This window comes from Haliotis rufescens, unplaced genomic scaffold, assembly GCF_023055435.1.
Source record: "Haliotis rufescens isolate VD_foot unplaced genomic scaffold, xgHalRufe1.0.p SCAF_70, whole genome shotgun sequence".
Taxonomy (NCBI): domain Eukaryota; kingdom Metazoa; phylum Mollusca; class Gastropoda; order Lepetellida; family Haliotidae; genus Haliotis; species Haliotis rufescens.
In genome coordinates, this window is record NW_025964362.1 from 1557794 (window position 1) to 1572302 (window position 14509).

Sequence of the window (14509 nt, forward strand, 5' to 3'; positions counted from 1 at the left end):
AAGGTTAACTTTGCATGCAGATTGAAGAAGACACCACAAAACTTGTCCTTCTGACATAACCTCTAAATTTATAAGTCTTCAACATGAATTGATGAGTTGCACAATACATAGGTAGGGATAACATGCAAAAAACAGGCAGGTATGAACCTAATATATTAGGGGTTTCTCTGTCCTGCAGTTCGTAGCTGCTGTTTCTCCATACACTTGTTCCAGCAGGTGCCAAATTGTCCAAAGATCCAGTTTGGTTGCAATCATGCGCGTCATCGTTCACATCTTTACCCGCCCTAAACAAAACATAATTAGAACAAATAGTTATATTTAACAAAACTGATTTGTGTAATCTAACTGAGCATAATCTTTAATTTTATAGCCGCCGTCATATAGCTGAAATATTGCTGAGTGCGGCGTTAAACAAGAAACAAACAAACTTTAAGTTTATCGGAACTAGTTTAAGTTTGTTGTTTAAATTGGACGCATTAAGGAATGTGTCATATGCCATCTGTCGATTAGTAGAGACTGTAATCACATGTACCTTTCTATAGCTTGACTTTTACACTGAAATTGTTAGTGACGCATCTTACTTGAGGAATACCTCCTCCATGGTGGTTGCACTTGCGCCAAAACTTGATATGCCAAGCTTCTCCCTCTGAGTTTCAATCTCCGTGAAGAGAGCAGCAAAGTTGGCTGACTGGTCATCAGGCAGCAGGTAGGAGAGTTCAGCATTGATCTCACTCTCCATGACTGCTGTAGGGACGTATTGCTGGACAACTGCCGTCACTGATGCCACCTGACAGGTGGGTTCCTTCACCACCACAAGGTGGTAGCCAGCTCCTGAAACGATTGACTTAACGTTGGAGATATCGGCCTTTTACGCAGGCATGGGGAAAAATGTACATCATTCAAAAGTGAGAAGAACTTTGACTTAATAAATAACCTGTGCAGCAGTTGCTTTTTAAATACTGACACATTTTCAGATTGTTTTCTACATTCTGCATTAGCTGTGATGAATACGTGGACAATGTTGTGCTCAATATATGTATGACTTATTTGGAACAACACATGCCATAGAGTTTCTTCAGGAAGTACGATGTTCCACAGCACTTGACCACCCCTTCTGTCATGATGGCGATGCGGTCACCCAGAACGTCAGCTTCGTCCATGAAGTGAGTGGTCAGCAGCATGGTCCGGCCCTGTCTGTTCCTCTGAAGGATGTCCCATGTCTGTCTCCTGGCCGCAGGATCCATGCCGGAAGTTGGTTCGTCCAGGATAACGATCTGCAATGTGTTTTTTGATCAGACATAGTACTATGTTTATCATAAATCTATCATGGTATAGTACTAAAGTGTTAAATATAACCACATTTTTCTTTGGACATCACCTTTGTATGAAATGACATATATATTGACCTCATACCTTCGAGCCTCCAATCAAAGCAATGCCTACAGAAAGCTTCCTCTTCTGTCCTCCTGATAGATGCTGAGACTGGGTTAATCTCTTTAGACTCAAGCCAACTTCATTAATTGTGGTGGTAACTTCAGATTCGACACTGTTGCTTGGACAACCTTTCAGCTATGAGAAATATTTCATTCTGAAGCAATTCAATTGGTACATAAGACAAAAATTAGTCAAGACTACATTTTTATAGATCCTAAATGTAAGGATAATTTTGAATCAATGACTCAGAACTTATCTTCCTTTCACCACCGTGTCTTCTAAGTAATGTGGGAATAAATGTATTTGTGGTATTCTCCAATTTAGAATTTTGTCCAGTATTGAGACAAGAAAACTTAAGGAAATCAAGGAAACATGTTGGCCTATTGTTTTCCAATTCAAAACCGTACAGGAATAGCTGAGTATCTTTTGTTCAACTAAAATAATGCATGTATTCATACATTATAAATGAAACCACCAATGTCTACACATCAAGTTCAGGATGTAGCTCAATATACAGAAAGGATACTTACTCTCGCAAAGAACTCCAGATGTTCATGGACAGTCAAGCTGTCAAACAGGATGTTGTGTTGAGGACAGAGACCAAGACTCTGCCGGACACTCTGGATGTCGTTGTTGATGTCGTAACCGTTCACAATGGCGGTCCCTCCAGATGCAGGGATGAAACCTTGAAAATTCAACCAAAGGCTCTCACTGTTTCTCCGTCTCGTAATGAGTGAGTGAGTGAGTATGCTTTTACGCCGCTTTTAGCAATATTCCAGCAATATCACGGCGGGGGACACCAGAAATGGGCTTCACACATTGTACCCATGTCGGGAATCGAACCCGGGTCTTCGGCGTGACGAGCGAACGCTTTAACCACTAGGCTACCCGACCGCCCCCCGTCTCGTAAAAAAAAATGAAACAAGGATGCACCATGTGATTGTGCTTAACATCGAAGGTGAATACCACATGGTAATGGTTAGGGTTGATAAAAAAACCATCATATACGGATCAAAGTGGGAAAGTCCAATGCCATTGTTTGTTAGAGTAAACCAGAGAGTTACTGTTACTGTTGACCAACCAGGATGTTACAATATTGGTCTTCATAAATAATACGAAAGCTATGATCAGTTACTGTAACGCCAGAGAACAACGAGTCTCGACCATCTGCCGAAACAGATTCCACTGCGCGTAAAAGGCAAAATAGTGATGAAGATCATATGAATGGGTCACTGAAACTCCCTGGCAGTACCCGCCACTCACACGGTTTGCGTAAAACGTGAGTGTTTGTTCGTTGCCTTATAAATACTAAAGGATCTAAGACCAGATGAATAGTGAGTGAGTGATTGAGTATGGTTTTACGCCGCTTTTAGCAATATTCCAGCAATATCACGGCGGGGGACACCAGAAATGGGCTTCACACATTGTACCCGGGTCTTCGGCGTGACGAGCGAACGCTTTAACCACTAGGCTACCCGACCGCCCCCCAGATGAATAGAATTAAGTTTAAAGATTACTCAATATTGATAGGATAGAATGATATATATCGATCAATGTTTAACTTATTTTCAAGCAAACTGGAATCTGTTTCGGCGGTTAATCCAGATTGGTTATACTTTTGCATTAACGTTTTATATTTACCCGTAAGAACAGACATAGTTGTAGTTTTTCCTGCACCGTTGTGACCCAGGAGAACAGAGATCTGACCTTCGAACATGTTGAGACTCATCCCATCCACAGCTACCTTCTTCTTAGACCCGGAGCCGAAAACCTTCGAGACAAAAATATCTACTTGTCAACAGTAACCCCCAAATATATTGTTCGCTAGACAATATTCCTGGCCTGATTTTTGTTTGTTTTTCGTCTCTTCCTTATACAGAAAAAATGCTCATGTTAAAACAGTTGTCTTTAACCAAAACTTTCAGCTCTTGGTTACGCCCTATTTGACTCCATGAATATGCCAACATGTAAGAAATCAGAAACTCCCGCATTGCAAAATGCTCGACTTTTACCACTAAGATGACATGCCTGATGCGTATTTTCGACGAAAGTTTGATCGTAATTTTAATATGAAACGAAAACGAAAACATTACTGGCGGGCGGTCATGCTGATTGTCCCACAAGCATCACTCGCAACTCACCTACATTAGCTGAGGTTTGTCCTAAATATACCTTTTTCAGATTTTGGATAGATATCCCGGTTGTCATGCCACTTGGCTCCACCTCAAAGTGCCTCTCATCACACTGTTGAACGCGTACATAATCCATTTTTGTCTGTTTGGTGCCACACCAGTAATCCCTCTGTTGAAGAAAGAGTAAAAAAGTAGTTCCACTTAACAGTATGATGTCATTGAAAATCATAAATGAAAACGATCCCCAGGATATACGTTACAAAATATTATTCATTTCCGCAGGGGCCATCATGTGCTGACACTTGTGAATTCACAAAGAACTATCTCACACGTTGTTTTGAAACGTCTTATTTGAATGTCATATTTTGATTGGCTCAGACCCAAATTTCTTATGTTCCCCGTTCGAACTGCCGAAAAGTTGTATCTCGAATTGATGATGTAAGACTCTATTCTCCAGATATTTACGAATGAAATAGAATAAGTCTAACTTCGTTTTCTGTCTTCCACCTCAGGGGGAGGGAAGAAGGGTGTGGGAGGGGGAGATGTTGTATGATGATTAGATATGCCAAACCAATTATATTCTTCTATTAAAACTATGAGCCTTAATATTTCTTTGAAAAAAAACCCATCTTGCAACAATGTATTTTTGTGACTGACAATATCTTTCTTTCTAGTCTAAAGCATAAATGATCTTTTTCAGGGTTTTTCTAAGACAATTAATTAATTAATTAATTAATTACATAAGTTATTTATTTATTTAATTATATCAAGAAACGTGTTACATGAACACTGTGTGACAGTTTACCGATGTAGAAGAAGGAATGTAGCTATGTGTGCACAAGAGATGAATCATATATTTTGGAAAGTAAAAATGAATAACCAATTACATGTACGTATGTAACATGACTAAGGACGACCTGACACAGACATGAACTAGATGTACACTCACAGTGAAGGGGAAATAGAATGGTTTCGGCACACCAAACTCCCCTGGCCAGACATTGTCCAAATACCAAGTGATGAGGAGATGGATTGCCGTGTCGCCTAGCAACATCAACATGGAGTCCAGCAGGGAGAAGTTGTCATCAATAGTAGCAGGCTCGTGAAAATTAGACCACTGCACGCCAGAACCTATAAGATGTGACAAGATAACATCAACAGGGCCTTTCCCATTCTCATATTTCAATAGATAGTAGATATTCAATAAATAAGCGTGACAAACATATCCATAAGAAATACCTGCTAAACGCAGAGTTTGTTTTACGATTCGAACTATATCATGAGCATGTGTTTATTAATCACTATCAAACAGTAATGATACCGGGTTTGGGTGAAAAAGGGGTCACCTGTCACAAACACATACAGAGGCATGTACGGTGTTCCCCTGTACAAACACAAATGTACTTTATTAATACATATTTGTGGATGTTTAACTCCAAATAGGTATGTTATAGCAATAGATTGTTACTATAACTTGAGTAAAACGATATATATATAGTACCAGCTCCTTCATAGAGTGATATGACATTGGCACCAAATGCCATTCCCACATTAAACAAGAGACAGGAAGCTAGTTTGGCTGATCTTGACATTCTGTGGTACAAGATCTGCAGGTAGAAGTACGGGCAGTAGGATATGAAGAACACGATCCCGCTGACTGCTGCTCCGACGTTTGCTGAAATATAAAGAAAGTGAGTGAGTGAGTTGGGTTTAACGCCGCTTTAACATTATTCCAGTTATATCACGGCGTGTCAGCTTAATGTGGGAGGAAAGCCCGAAGTGATGCAGGTCTCAGACGTTTACCACTTCGGTGAAACCCACGAGCACGGGTATGGTGCTGACAAACCTAGAAACATAATCATAGGTTTCTGCACAGCGAATTGCGGTGCCTTGGACGACTCGGCCACCCTTGCCCCCTTGAAATATAAAGAAAGTACTGGACATAGTGCTTGCCACCTTTTACAAACGTGTTCTTTTGAAACATAATGTTGCAATTGTTGGTAAATCAAATATTTCAAAGTTTACGTTTTGAACGTACAATTTAGAGAAAGAACGCTTGTATGTTATTTGAAGTCAAGTTATGTTTTATTCTAATAAACGTCAGATGGCTTGTGTATTGCAAAGTTAACACACTTTTCGTCGTTGTCTTAGTTAGTAAAACGGCAATGCCAGATGACTAAACTGACGTTAAAGTACTCATACTCATGAAGGAACCTTGCAACTATTGACCTGGGACATTGTTTCCTGTGGCGATGTAAGTGACGGGTTATGGTGGTAGAGTAGGACATGTTTACTCTTTTCACACGCACCTGGTGCCATTACCAGTTTTGTGTGATTCATTCATATAATCTTCACCACGTTTTTGCGTTTTCAGTTGATAACCGAGACTGATTATGAATATTCTCAGGCTTTGGGGTTGTATATTTACAATATCCATATATATAACGACTAGGATTATGATTCCAGGTCGGCTATTGTTCTCATTATTTCTTGCCGCGGACATTTTTTGTTAGGATTATCATTGCTTGAATTTTCTCATCTGCAACATGAATGCCCTAAAATTTTGGACACTCGGTATCAATGCCCGGGAAAACTAATCCTAAGGTTTCTAATTCCTTGGAGTGGCATATTTTGTATAATAAACAATCATTATTTATACAAGGTAATCACAAATGCAAAGTTTGATCATTTGACAGTTATACGATGTAGGAGTTAACATGTTTTACAAATTACTGCATGATTAGTGATCTTAACCTTAAATAAATTGACCATATAACAGGGATTCCAACACGTTTATTTATGAAGTATAAAGCATTTTTCGACACTATTTGTCGTTCACAATCGTACTTTGTGTGGCGCCCATATTGTCTCTTTTCTGTTATTATGTCAGGAACATGTATCAGCTGCTATTATACGAAGACGATATGTTTACTTGAATGATTGATAGGTGAGGTGAGGTGAAATTGGGTTTAACGTCGCGTCCAAGATTATTGCGCTTATATAGCGACGTGCATGCACGTGTGTGTTTGGCTGCTTGTACTAGTCCGGACTGATGCCGATTTATAGTGCTAGCACACTGAGATATCATGCCGCAGTTTAACATGGATACCCCACTCAGACACAGAATACTGACTCCGGGCCAACCAGTCCTTGTCTTAGCCCTTTAATGCCGAGCGCCAGACAGGGTAACAACAAGAACCATCTTTTAACGTCTTTTGGTATGACGCGGCCGGGGATCGAACCCCGGACCTTCCGCTCTCCGGATGGAGAATAATTGATAGACGGGTTCGGGTAATGTGCCATGACGTGGCTACAACCTGTAATTATTGTCACATATTTACCTCGTTGAGTGAAGACGCTGATCATGAAGCAGTAGGAGATGATGGAGACGCCGTAACAGAGGAGGAACACAAAGAACAGGGAGGGATCTGATTTGGCCAGGACAGCTCCATTTCCACTTGCATCAATTCCACACAGCATAGTGTACAGGACCATGATTACCAACACATATATAAAGCTGGTCAGAAACCAAGACGTCCAGTGAGCTGCAGCACTCAGACCCATCAGCTTCATGGACTCCTGCGGAGTAAGAAATAGATCAAGTCTTAACTTACAAATAGGCGGTAGGCCAGTCTAATGGTTGAAGACCCATCAGCTTCTTATATTCCTGGGTAGACATAAAGTGATATTATGAAGTCTTAATGTTCGAATTATGATAAACGCGTGAAAGATCATAAAACCAGTGCCAGTGACTTTACAGTCCATCTCTCAACAAGTTGGACAGGACGAGACAGGACAGGCTCTCGATCCGCTGACTTTGAAATCGCGCACTACCTTGTCAGTGTTAAAGGTATCTTTTTGAAGCGTTCGAGTCTGAAACGCTTTTGTCACATGTCCTGATTTTGATTGTTTAAAAACCATATCAGACCATGAACTCAGGTTTGTCGTGATGGAAAAATACCGGAACCTACGTGATTAAGCATCTCTTATGATTAAATGGCGACGACACCATCGAACCAATCACGATGATAAATGGGAAATGTCATTTTTCTATTGATTCCCTTAAATCAGAGACATTGTGTCACTGCAGCATTTAAGCTATTGCGACGGTAACCATCGTTCTAATAGCTTTCTCGTTTTAATCTTTGATATCGCTCTAAAAAAGAGACAGGAACTAACTTTCAGTTTTCTTTCCTTCTCGTAAACAACCCCCTTCGTTGTCTGGATGGCCATCAGCATGAAACTCAGCATCAGTAACACCGGAAACATGTACTGCAGCAGCACGTTTATGGCGTCAATGATGTAGGGCGGGTATGGCATTCGCAGCATTTGAATCTTCAGTTCATTGACTATATCAGTTGCGTTTGGACTAATATATGTGATGACGGCCTCATATACAAGGCGTTGAAGTATCAAAAACTTCTCATAGGCTGAAAACAGAGGTTGAAGTATGACAGTTTGCACGTGTGCAACAGGAAATCGCCAGATGTTACAAGAGTGTGTAATTACAGGTGAGTGTGTGGTGCAATAGTAAGTCGTCAGATGTTACATGAGTGTGTAATTCTAGGTGAGTGGGTGGTGCAACACTCTGTCGTCAGATGGTTACACGAGTGTGTAATTCTAGGTGAGTGTGTGGTGCAATAGTAAGTCGTCAGATGGTTACACGAGTGTGTAATTCTAGGTGAGTGTGCGGTGCAACACTCTGTCGTCAGATGGTTACACGAGTGTGTAATTCTAGGTGAGTGTGTGGTGCAATAGTAAGTCGTCAAATGGTTACACGAGTGTGTAATTCTAGGTGAGTGTGTGGTGCAACAGTAAGTCGTCAGATGGTTACACGAGTGTGTAATTCTAGGTGAGTGTGTGGTGCAACAGTAAGTCGCCAGATGGTTACACGAGTGTGTAATTCTAGGTGAGTGTTTGGTGCAATAGTAAGTCGCCAGATGGTTACACGAGTGTGTAATTCTAGGTGAGTGTGTGGTGCAACAGAAAGTCGCCAGATGGTTACACGAGTGTGTAATTCTAGGTGAGTGTGTGGTGCAACAGTAAGTCGCCAGATGGTCACACGAGTGTGTAATTCTAGGTGAGTGTGTGGTGCAACAGAAAGTCGTCAGATGGTTACACGAGCGTGTAATTCTAGGTGAGTGTGTGGTGCAACAGAAAGTCGTCAGATGGTTACACGAGTGTGTAATTCTAGGTGAGTGTGTGGTGCAACAGAAAGTCGCCAGATGGTTACACGAGTGTGTAATTCTAGGTGAGTGTGTGGTGCAATAGTAAGTCGTCAGATGGTTACACGAGCGTGTAATTCTAAGTGAGTGTGTGGTGCAACAGAAAGTCGTCAGATGGTTACACGAGTGTGTAATTCTAGGTGAGTGTGTGGTGCAATAGTAAGTCGACAGATGGTTACACGAGTGTGTAATTCTAGGTGAGTGTGTGGTGCAATAGTAAGTCGTCAGATGGTTACACGAGTGTGTAATTCTAGGTGAGTGGGTGGTGCAATAGTAAGTCGTCAGATGTGACATGAGTGTGTAATTCTAGGTGAGTGTGTGGTGCAATAGTAAGTCGTCAGATGGTTAAACGAGTGTGTAATTCTAAGTGAGTGTGTGGTGCAACAGTAAGTCGTCAGATGGTTACACGAGTGTGTAATTCTAGGTGAGTGTGTGATGAAACAGGACATAGTCAGATGGTTACACGAGTGTGTAATTCTAGGTGAGTGTGTGGTGCAACAGTTAGTCGCCAGATTGTTACACGAGTGTGTAGTTCTAGGTGAGTGGGTGGTGCAACAGGACATAGTCAGATGGTTACACGAGTGTGTAATTCTAAATGAGTGTGTGGTGCAATAGTAAGTCGACAGATGGTTACACGAGTGTGTAATTCTAGGTGAGTGTGTGGTGCAACAGTTAGTCGCCAGATTGTTACACGAGTGTGTAATTCTAGGTGAGTGTGTGGTGAAACAGGACATAGTCAGATGGTTACACGAGTGTGTAATTCTAAGTGAGTGTGTGGTGCAATAGTAAGTCGCCAGATGGTTACACGAGTGTGTAATTCTAAGTGAGTCTGTGGTGCAATAGTAAGTCGCCAGATGGTTACACGAGTGTGTAATTCTAGGTGAGTGTGTGGTGCAACAGAAAGTCGCCAGATGGTTACACGAGTGTGTAATTCTAGGTGAGTGTGTGGTGCAATAGTAAGTCGTCAGATAGTTACACGAGTGTGTAATTCTAGGTGAGTGTGTGGTGCAACAGGACATCGTCAGATAGTTACACGAGTGTGTAATTCTAGGTGAGTGTGTGGTGCAATAGTAAGTCGTCAGATGGTTACACGAGTGTGTAATTCTAGGTGAGTGTGTGGTGCAATAGTAAGTCGTCAGATAGTTACACGAGTGTGTAATTCTAGGTGAGTGTGTGGTGCAACAGGACATCGTCAGATAGTTACACGAGTGTGTAATTCTAGGTGAGTGTGTGGTGCAATAGTAAGTCGTCAGATAGTTACACGAGTGTGTAATTCTAGGTGAGTGTGTGGTGCAATAGTAAGTCGACAGATGGTTACACGAGTGTGTAATTCTAGGTGAGTGTGTGGTGCAACACTCTGTCGTCAGATGGTTACACGAGTGTGTAATTCTAGGTGAGTGTGTGGTGCAATAGTAAGTCGCCAGATGGTTACACGAGTGTGTAATTCTAGGTGAGTGTGTGGTGCAACAGTAAGTCGTCAGATGGTTACACGAGTGTGTAATTCTAGGTGAGTGTGTGGTGCAACACTCTGTCGTCAGATGGTTACACGAGTGTGTAATTTTAGGTGAGTGTGTGGTGCAATAGTAAGTCGCCAGATGGTTACACGAGTGTGTAATTCTAGGTGAGTGTGTGGTGCAACAGAAAGTCGCCAGATGGTTACACGAGTGTGTAATTCTAGGTGAGTGTGTGGTGCAACAGTAAGTCGTCAGATGGTTACACGAGTGTGTAATTCTAGGTGAGTGTGTGGTGCAACAGTAAGTCGTCAGATGGTTACACGAGTGTGTAATTCTAGGTGAGTGGGTGGTGCAACAGGAATTGGTCAAATGGTTACACGAGTGTGTAATTCTAGGTGAGTGTGTGGTGCAACACTCTGTCGTCAGATGGTTACACGAGTGTGTAATTCTAGGTGAGTGTGTGGTGCAATAGTAAGTCACCAGATGGTTACACGAGTGTGTAATTCTAGGTGAGTGTGTGGTGCAACACTCTGTCGTCAGATAGTTACACGAGTGTGTAATTCTAGGTGAGTGTGTGGTGCAACAGAAAGTCGTCAGATGGTTACACGAGTGTGTAATTCTAGGTGAGTGTGTGGTGCAACAGTAAGTCGTCAGATGGTTACACGAGTGTGTTATTCTAAGTGAGTGTGTGGTGCAATAGTAAGTCGCCAGATGGTTACACGAGTGTGTAATTCTAGGTGAGTGGGTGGTGCAACAGTAAGTCGCCAGATGGTTACACGAGTGTGTAATTCTAAATGAGTGTGTGGTGCAAAAGTAAGTCGCCAGATGGTTACACGAGTGTGTAATTCTAGGTGAGTGTGTGGTGCAACAGTAAGTCGCCAGATGGTTACACGAGTGTGTAATTCTAGGTGAGTGGGTGGTGCAACAGTCTGTCGTCAGATGTTACACGAGTGTGTAATTCTAGGTGAGTGGGTGGTGCAACAGTAAGTCGTCAGATAGTTACATGAGTGTGTTATTCTAAGTGAGTGTGTGGTGCAACAGTCTGTCGTCAGATGTTACACGAGTGTGTAATTCTAGGTGAGTGGGTGGTGCAACAGTAAGTCGTCAGATAGTTACACGAGTGTGTTATTCTAAGTGAGTGTGTGGTGCAACAGTCTGTCGTCAGATGTTACACGAGTGTGTAATTGTAGGTGAGTGTGTGGTGCAAAAGTAAGTCGCCAGATGGTGACACGAGTGTGTAATTCTAGGTGAGTGTGTGGTGCAACAGTTAGTCGCCAGATGGTTACATGAGTGTGTAATTCTAAGTGAGTGTGTGGTGCAACAGTAAGTCGCCAGATGGTTACACGAGTGTGTAATTCTAGGTGAGTGGGTGGTGCAAAAGTAAGTCGCCAGATGGTGACACGAGTGTGTAATTCTTAGTGAGTGTGTGGTGCAGCAGTAAGTCGCCAGATGGTGACATGAGTGTGTAATTCTATGTGAGTGTGTGGTGCAACAGGACATCGTCAGATGGTTACACGAGTGTGTAATTCTAAGTGAGTGTGTGGTGCAACAGTAAGTCGCCAGATGGTTACACGAGTGTGTAATTCTAGGTGAGTGGGTGGTGCAACAGGAATTGGTCAAATGGTTACACGAGTGTGTAATTGTAGGTGAGTGTGTGGTGCAAAAGTAAGTCGCCAGATGGTAACACGAGTGTTTAATTCTAGGTGAGTGGGTGGTGCAACAGGAATTGGTCAAATGGTTACACGAGTGTGTAATTCTAGGTGAGTGTGTGGTGCAACAGTTAGTCGCCAGATGGTTACATGAGTGTGTAATTCTAAGTGAGAGTGTGGTGCAACAGTAAGTCGCCAGATGGTTACACGAGTGTGTAATTCTAGGTGAGTGTGTGGTGCAAAAGTAAGTCGCCAGATGGTGACACGAGTGTGTAATTCTAGGTGAGTGTGTGGTGCAACAGGAAATCGTGAGATGGCTACACGAGTGTGTAATTCTAGGTGAGTGTGTGGTGCAACAGTCTGGCGTCAGATGTTACACGAGTGTGTAATTCTATGTGAGCGTGTGGTGCAACAGGAAGTGGTCAAATGGTTACACGAGTGTGTAATTCTGGTTGAGTGTGTGGTGCAACAGGAAGTGGTCAGATGATTACATGAGTGTGTAATTCTAGGTGAGTGTGTGGTGCAACAGGAAGTGGTCAGATGATTACATGAGTGTGTAATTCTAGGTGAGTGGGTGGTGCAACAGGAAGTGGTCAGATGATTACATGAGTGTGTAATTCTAGGTGAGTGTGTGGTGCAACAGAAAGTGGTCAGATGGTTACACGAGTGTGTAATTCTAGGTGAGTGTGTGGTGCAACAGGAAGTGGTCAGATGATTACATGAGTGTGTAATTCTAGGTGAGTGTATGATGCAACACTCTGTCGTCAGATGGTGACATGAGTGTGTAATTCTAGGTGAGTGTGTGGTGTAGCGGGACGTCTTATGATGGCAGAGTAGTGCATGTTTCTGTGTGATCAACAAGAAGTCGTCCGATGTGACATGAGCGTGTGATTCGACGTCAGTATGTGGTGCAACAGGATGTCTAACACGTCGTCAGCTATTGCATGTGCGATACGTTGTGTTAAATTGTATCCCGTTTTGTCGTGTATTGTCATGGTGATATGGAATGTCAAGCTGTATATCGGGTTATATACTGCTGATGGGCTGTATATCGGGTTATATACTGCTGATGGGCTGTATGTCGGGTTATATACTGCTGCTGGACTGTATATCGGGTTATATACTGCTGACAGACTGGATATCGGGTTATATACTGCTGATGGGCTGTATATCGGGTTTCATAGTGCTGATAGACTGTATATCGGGTTATATACTGCTGATGGGCTATGTATCGGGTTATATACTGCTGCTGGGCTGTATATCGGGTTATATACTGCTGATGGGCTGTATATCGGGTTACATACTGCTGATAGACTGTATATCGGGTTATATACTGCTGATAGACTGTATATCGGGTTATATACTTACTGGTGGGCTGTATATCGGGTTATATACTGCTGATAGACTGTATATCGGGTTATATACTTACTGGTGGGCTGTATATCGGGTTATATACTGCTGATAGACTGTATATCGGGTTATATACTGCTGATGGGCTGTATATCGGGTTATATACTGCTGATAGACTGTATATCGGGTTATATACTGCTGATGGGCTGTATATCGGGTTATATACTGCTGATGGGCTATATATCGGGTTATATACTGCTGCTGGGCTATATATCGGGTTATTTGCTGCATGCTGTGTCTATGGTGTACACGTCATGAACCTCAAATTTAACTGAATCAGATTGTTTCTGTGTATGTCATGACAAGTTGTGTCATGCTCTGCCATGTTGCGTCAGTGAGTTCTGAGATGTTTAGATACTACTGTTAAGTGACATGCAACAATGCAACATGCAGTACTACATAACGTCAAAATTGAAGACTTTTGAACCTGGTTGGCACTTTAAGGGTGAACAAAGGCTCAAATTCATAAATATTTTTACACTATCAATACTTATTTTTACTCACAATTTGTACTTTGAATGAATGAATGAATGAATGAATGAATGAATGAAAGAATGAATGAATGAATGAATGAATGAATGAATCTACTCACACGGATCGTAGCTGTTTCGTGGTGTGCCAGTATTGACAAAGGGAGAGGTCTCTGTTGTGTGCCATTGTGAATTACGTTGAACTGTGGGACGTATTGCACATCGCAGCTTGATGGGTAGGACCGTGTCTGTCATTGCCACGTTCTCAAACTCAACAGCAAAGGGAATGTGTTTAGAGTTGAAGCTGAAGTATTCCAACATGTCCTTTCGAGAGGAAAATCCTTTGAAGGAAGCTGTACCAAGATGAATGGCAAAACGTTCATATCATTGGCAGTCTCTAAAGCAGTATTGAAAGGGGCACCGACGTACTAAATCAGTCAGACTCAATCAGATACAACATAATAATTATGAATAAATAGGTATACGTTAAGGTGTCTATGTATGTCGACGTTTTCCTAACTTTTCATTAGAAATGAGAAGTGGGGCTGGGATTTTATCGAAAAAAGAAATTCCCCCAAAACTATTGAAAACAATAATTATGCTTCAGACTGTGTAAAAAAATAAGAAATTGCCAGCCACAAAAATAACATTATTGCATGGTGTTTTTCCTGAACGAATTCAGGCTAATAGCTTTAAATAAGCATGTCCTTTGGGACATGTTGTTTTAAAAATTAT

General features: G+C 41.9%; 1 protein-coding gene across 1 annotated transcript in view; it reads right to left on the bottom strand.

Annotated features, from left to right (window-relative positions):
* The window catches only part of LOC124135397 (phospholipid-transporting ATPase ABCA3-like), a 29624-nt gene that overhangs the window by 12350 nt on the left and 2765 nt on the right, over nt 1-14509 (bottom strand). The window contains exons 2-13 of the mRNA XM_046500716.2: nt 13897-14127; nt 7746-7996; nt 6908-7145; nt 5068-5241; nt 4516-4697; nt 3607-3735; nt 3076-3205; nt 1965-2119; nt 1414-1569; nt 1064-1274; nt 582-831; nt 148-284 (exon numbers count right to left, since the gene is read on the bottom strand). Coding sequence (XP_046356672.2) covers nt 148-284; nt 582-831; nt 1064-1274; nt 1414-1569; nt 1965-2119; nt 3076-3205; nt 3607-3735; nt 4516-4697; nt 5068-5241; nt 6908-7145; nt 7746-7996; nt 13897-14127 — 2244 coding nt within the window. The remainder of the gene's footprint in view (nt 1-147; nt 285-581; nt 832-1063; nt 1275-1413; nt 1570-1964; nt 2120-3075; nt 3206-3606; nt 3736-4515; nt 4698-5067; nt 5242-6907; nt 7146-7745; nt 7997-13896; nt 14128-14509) is intronic.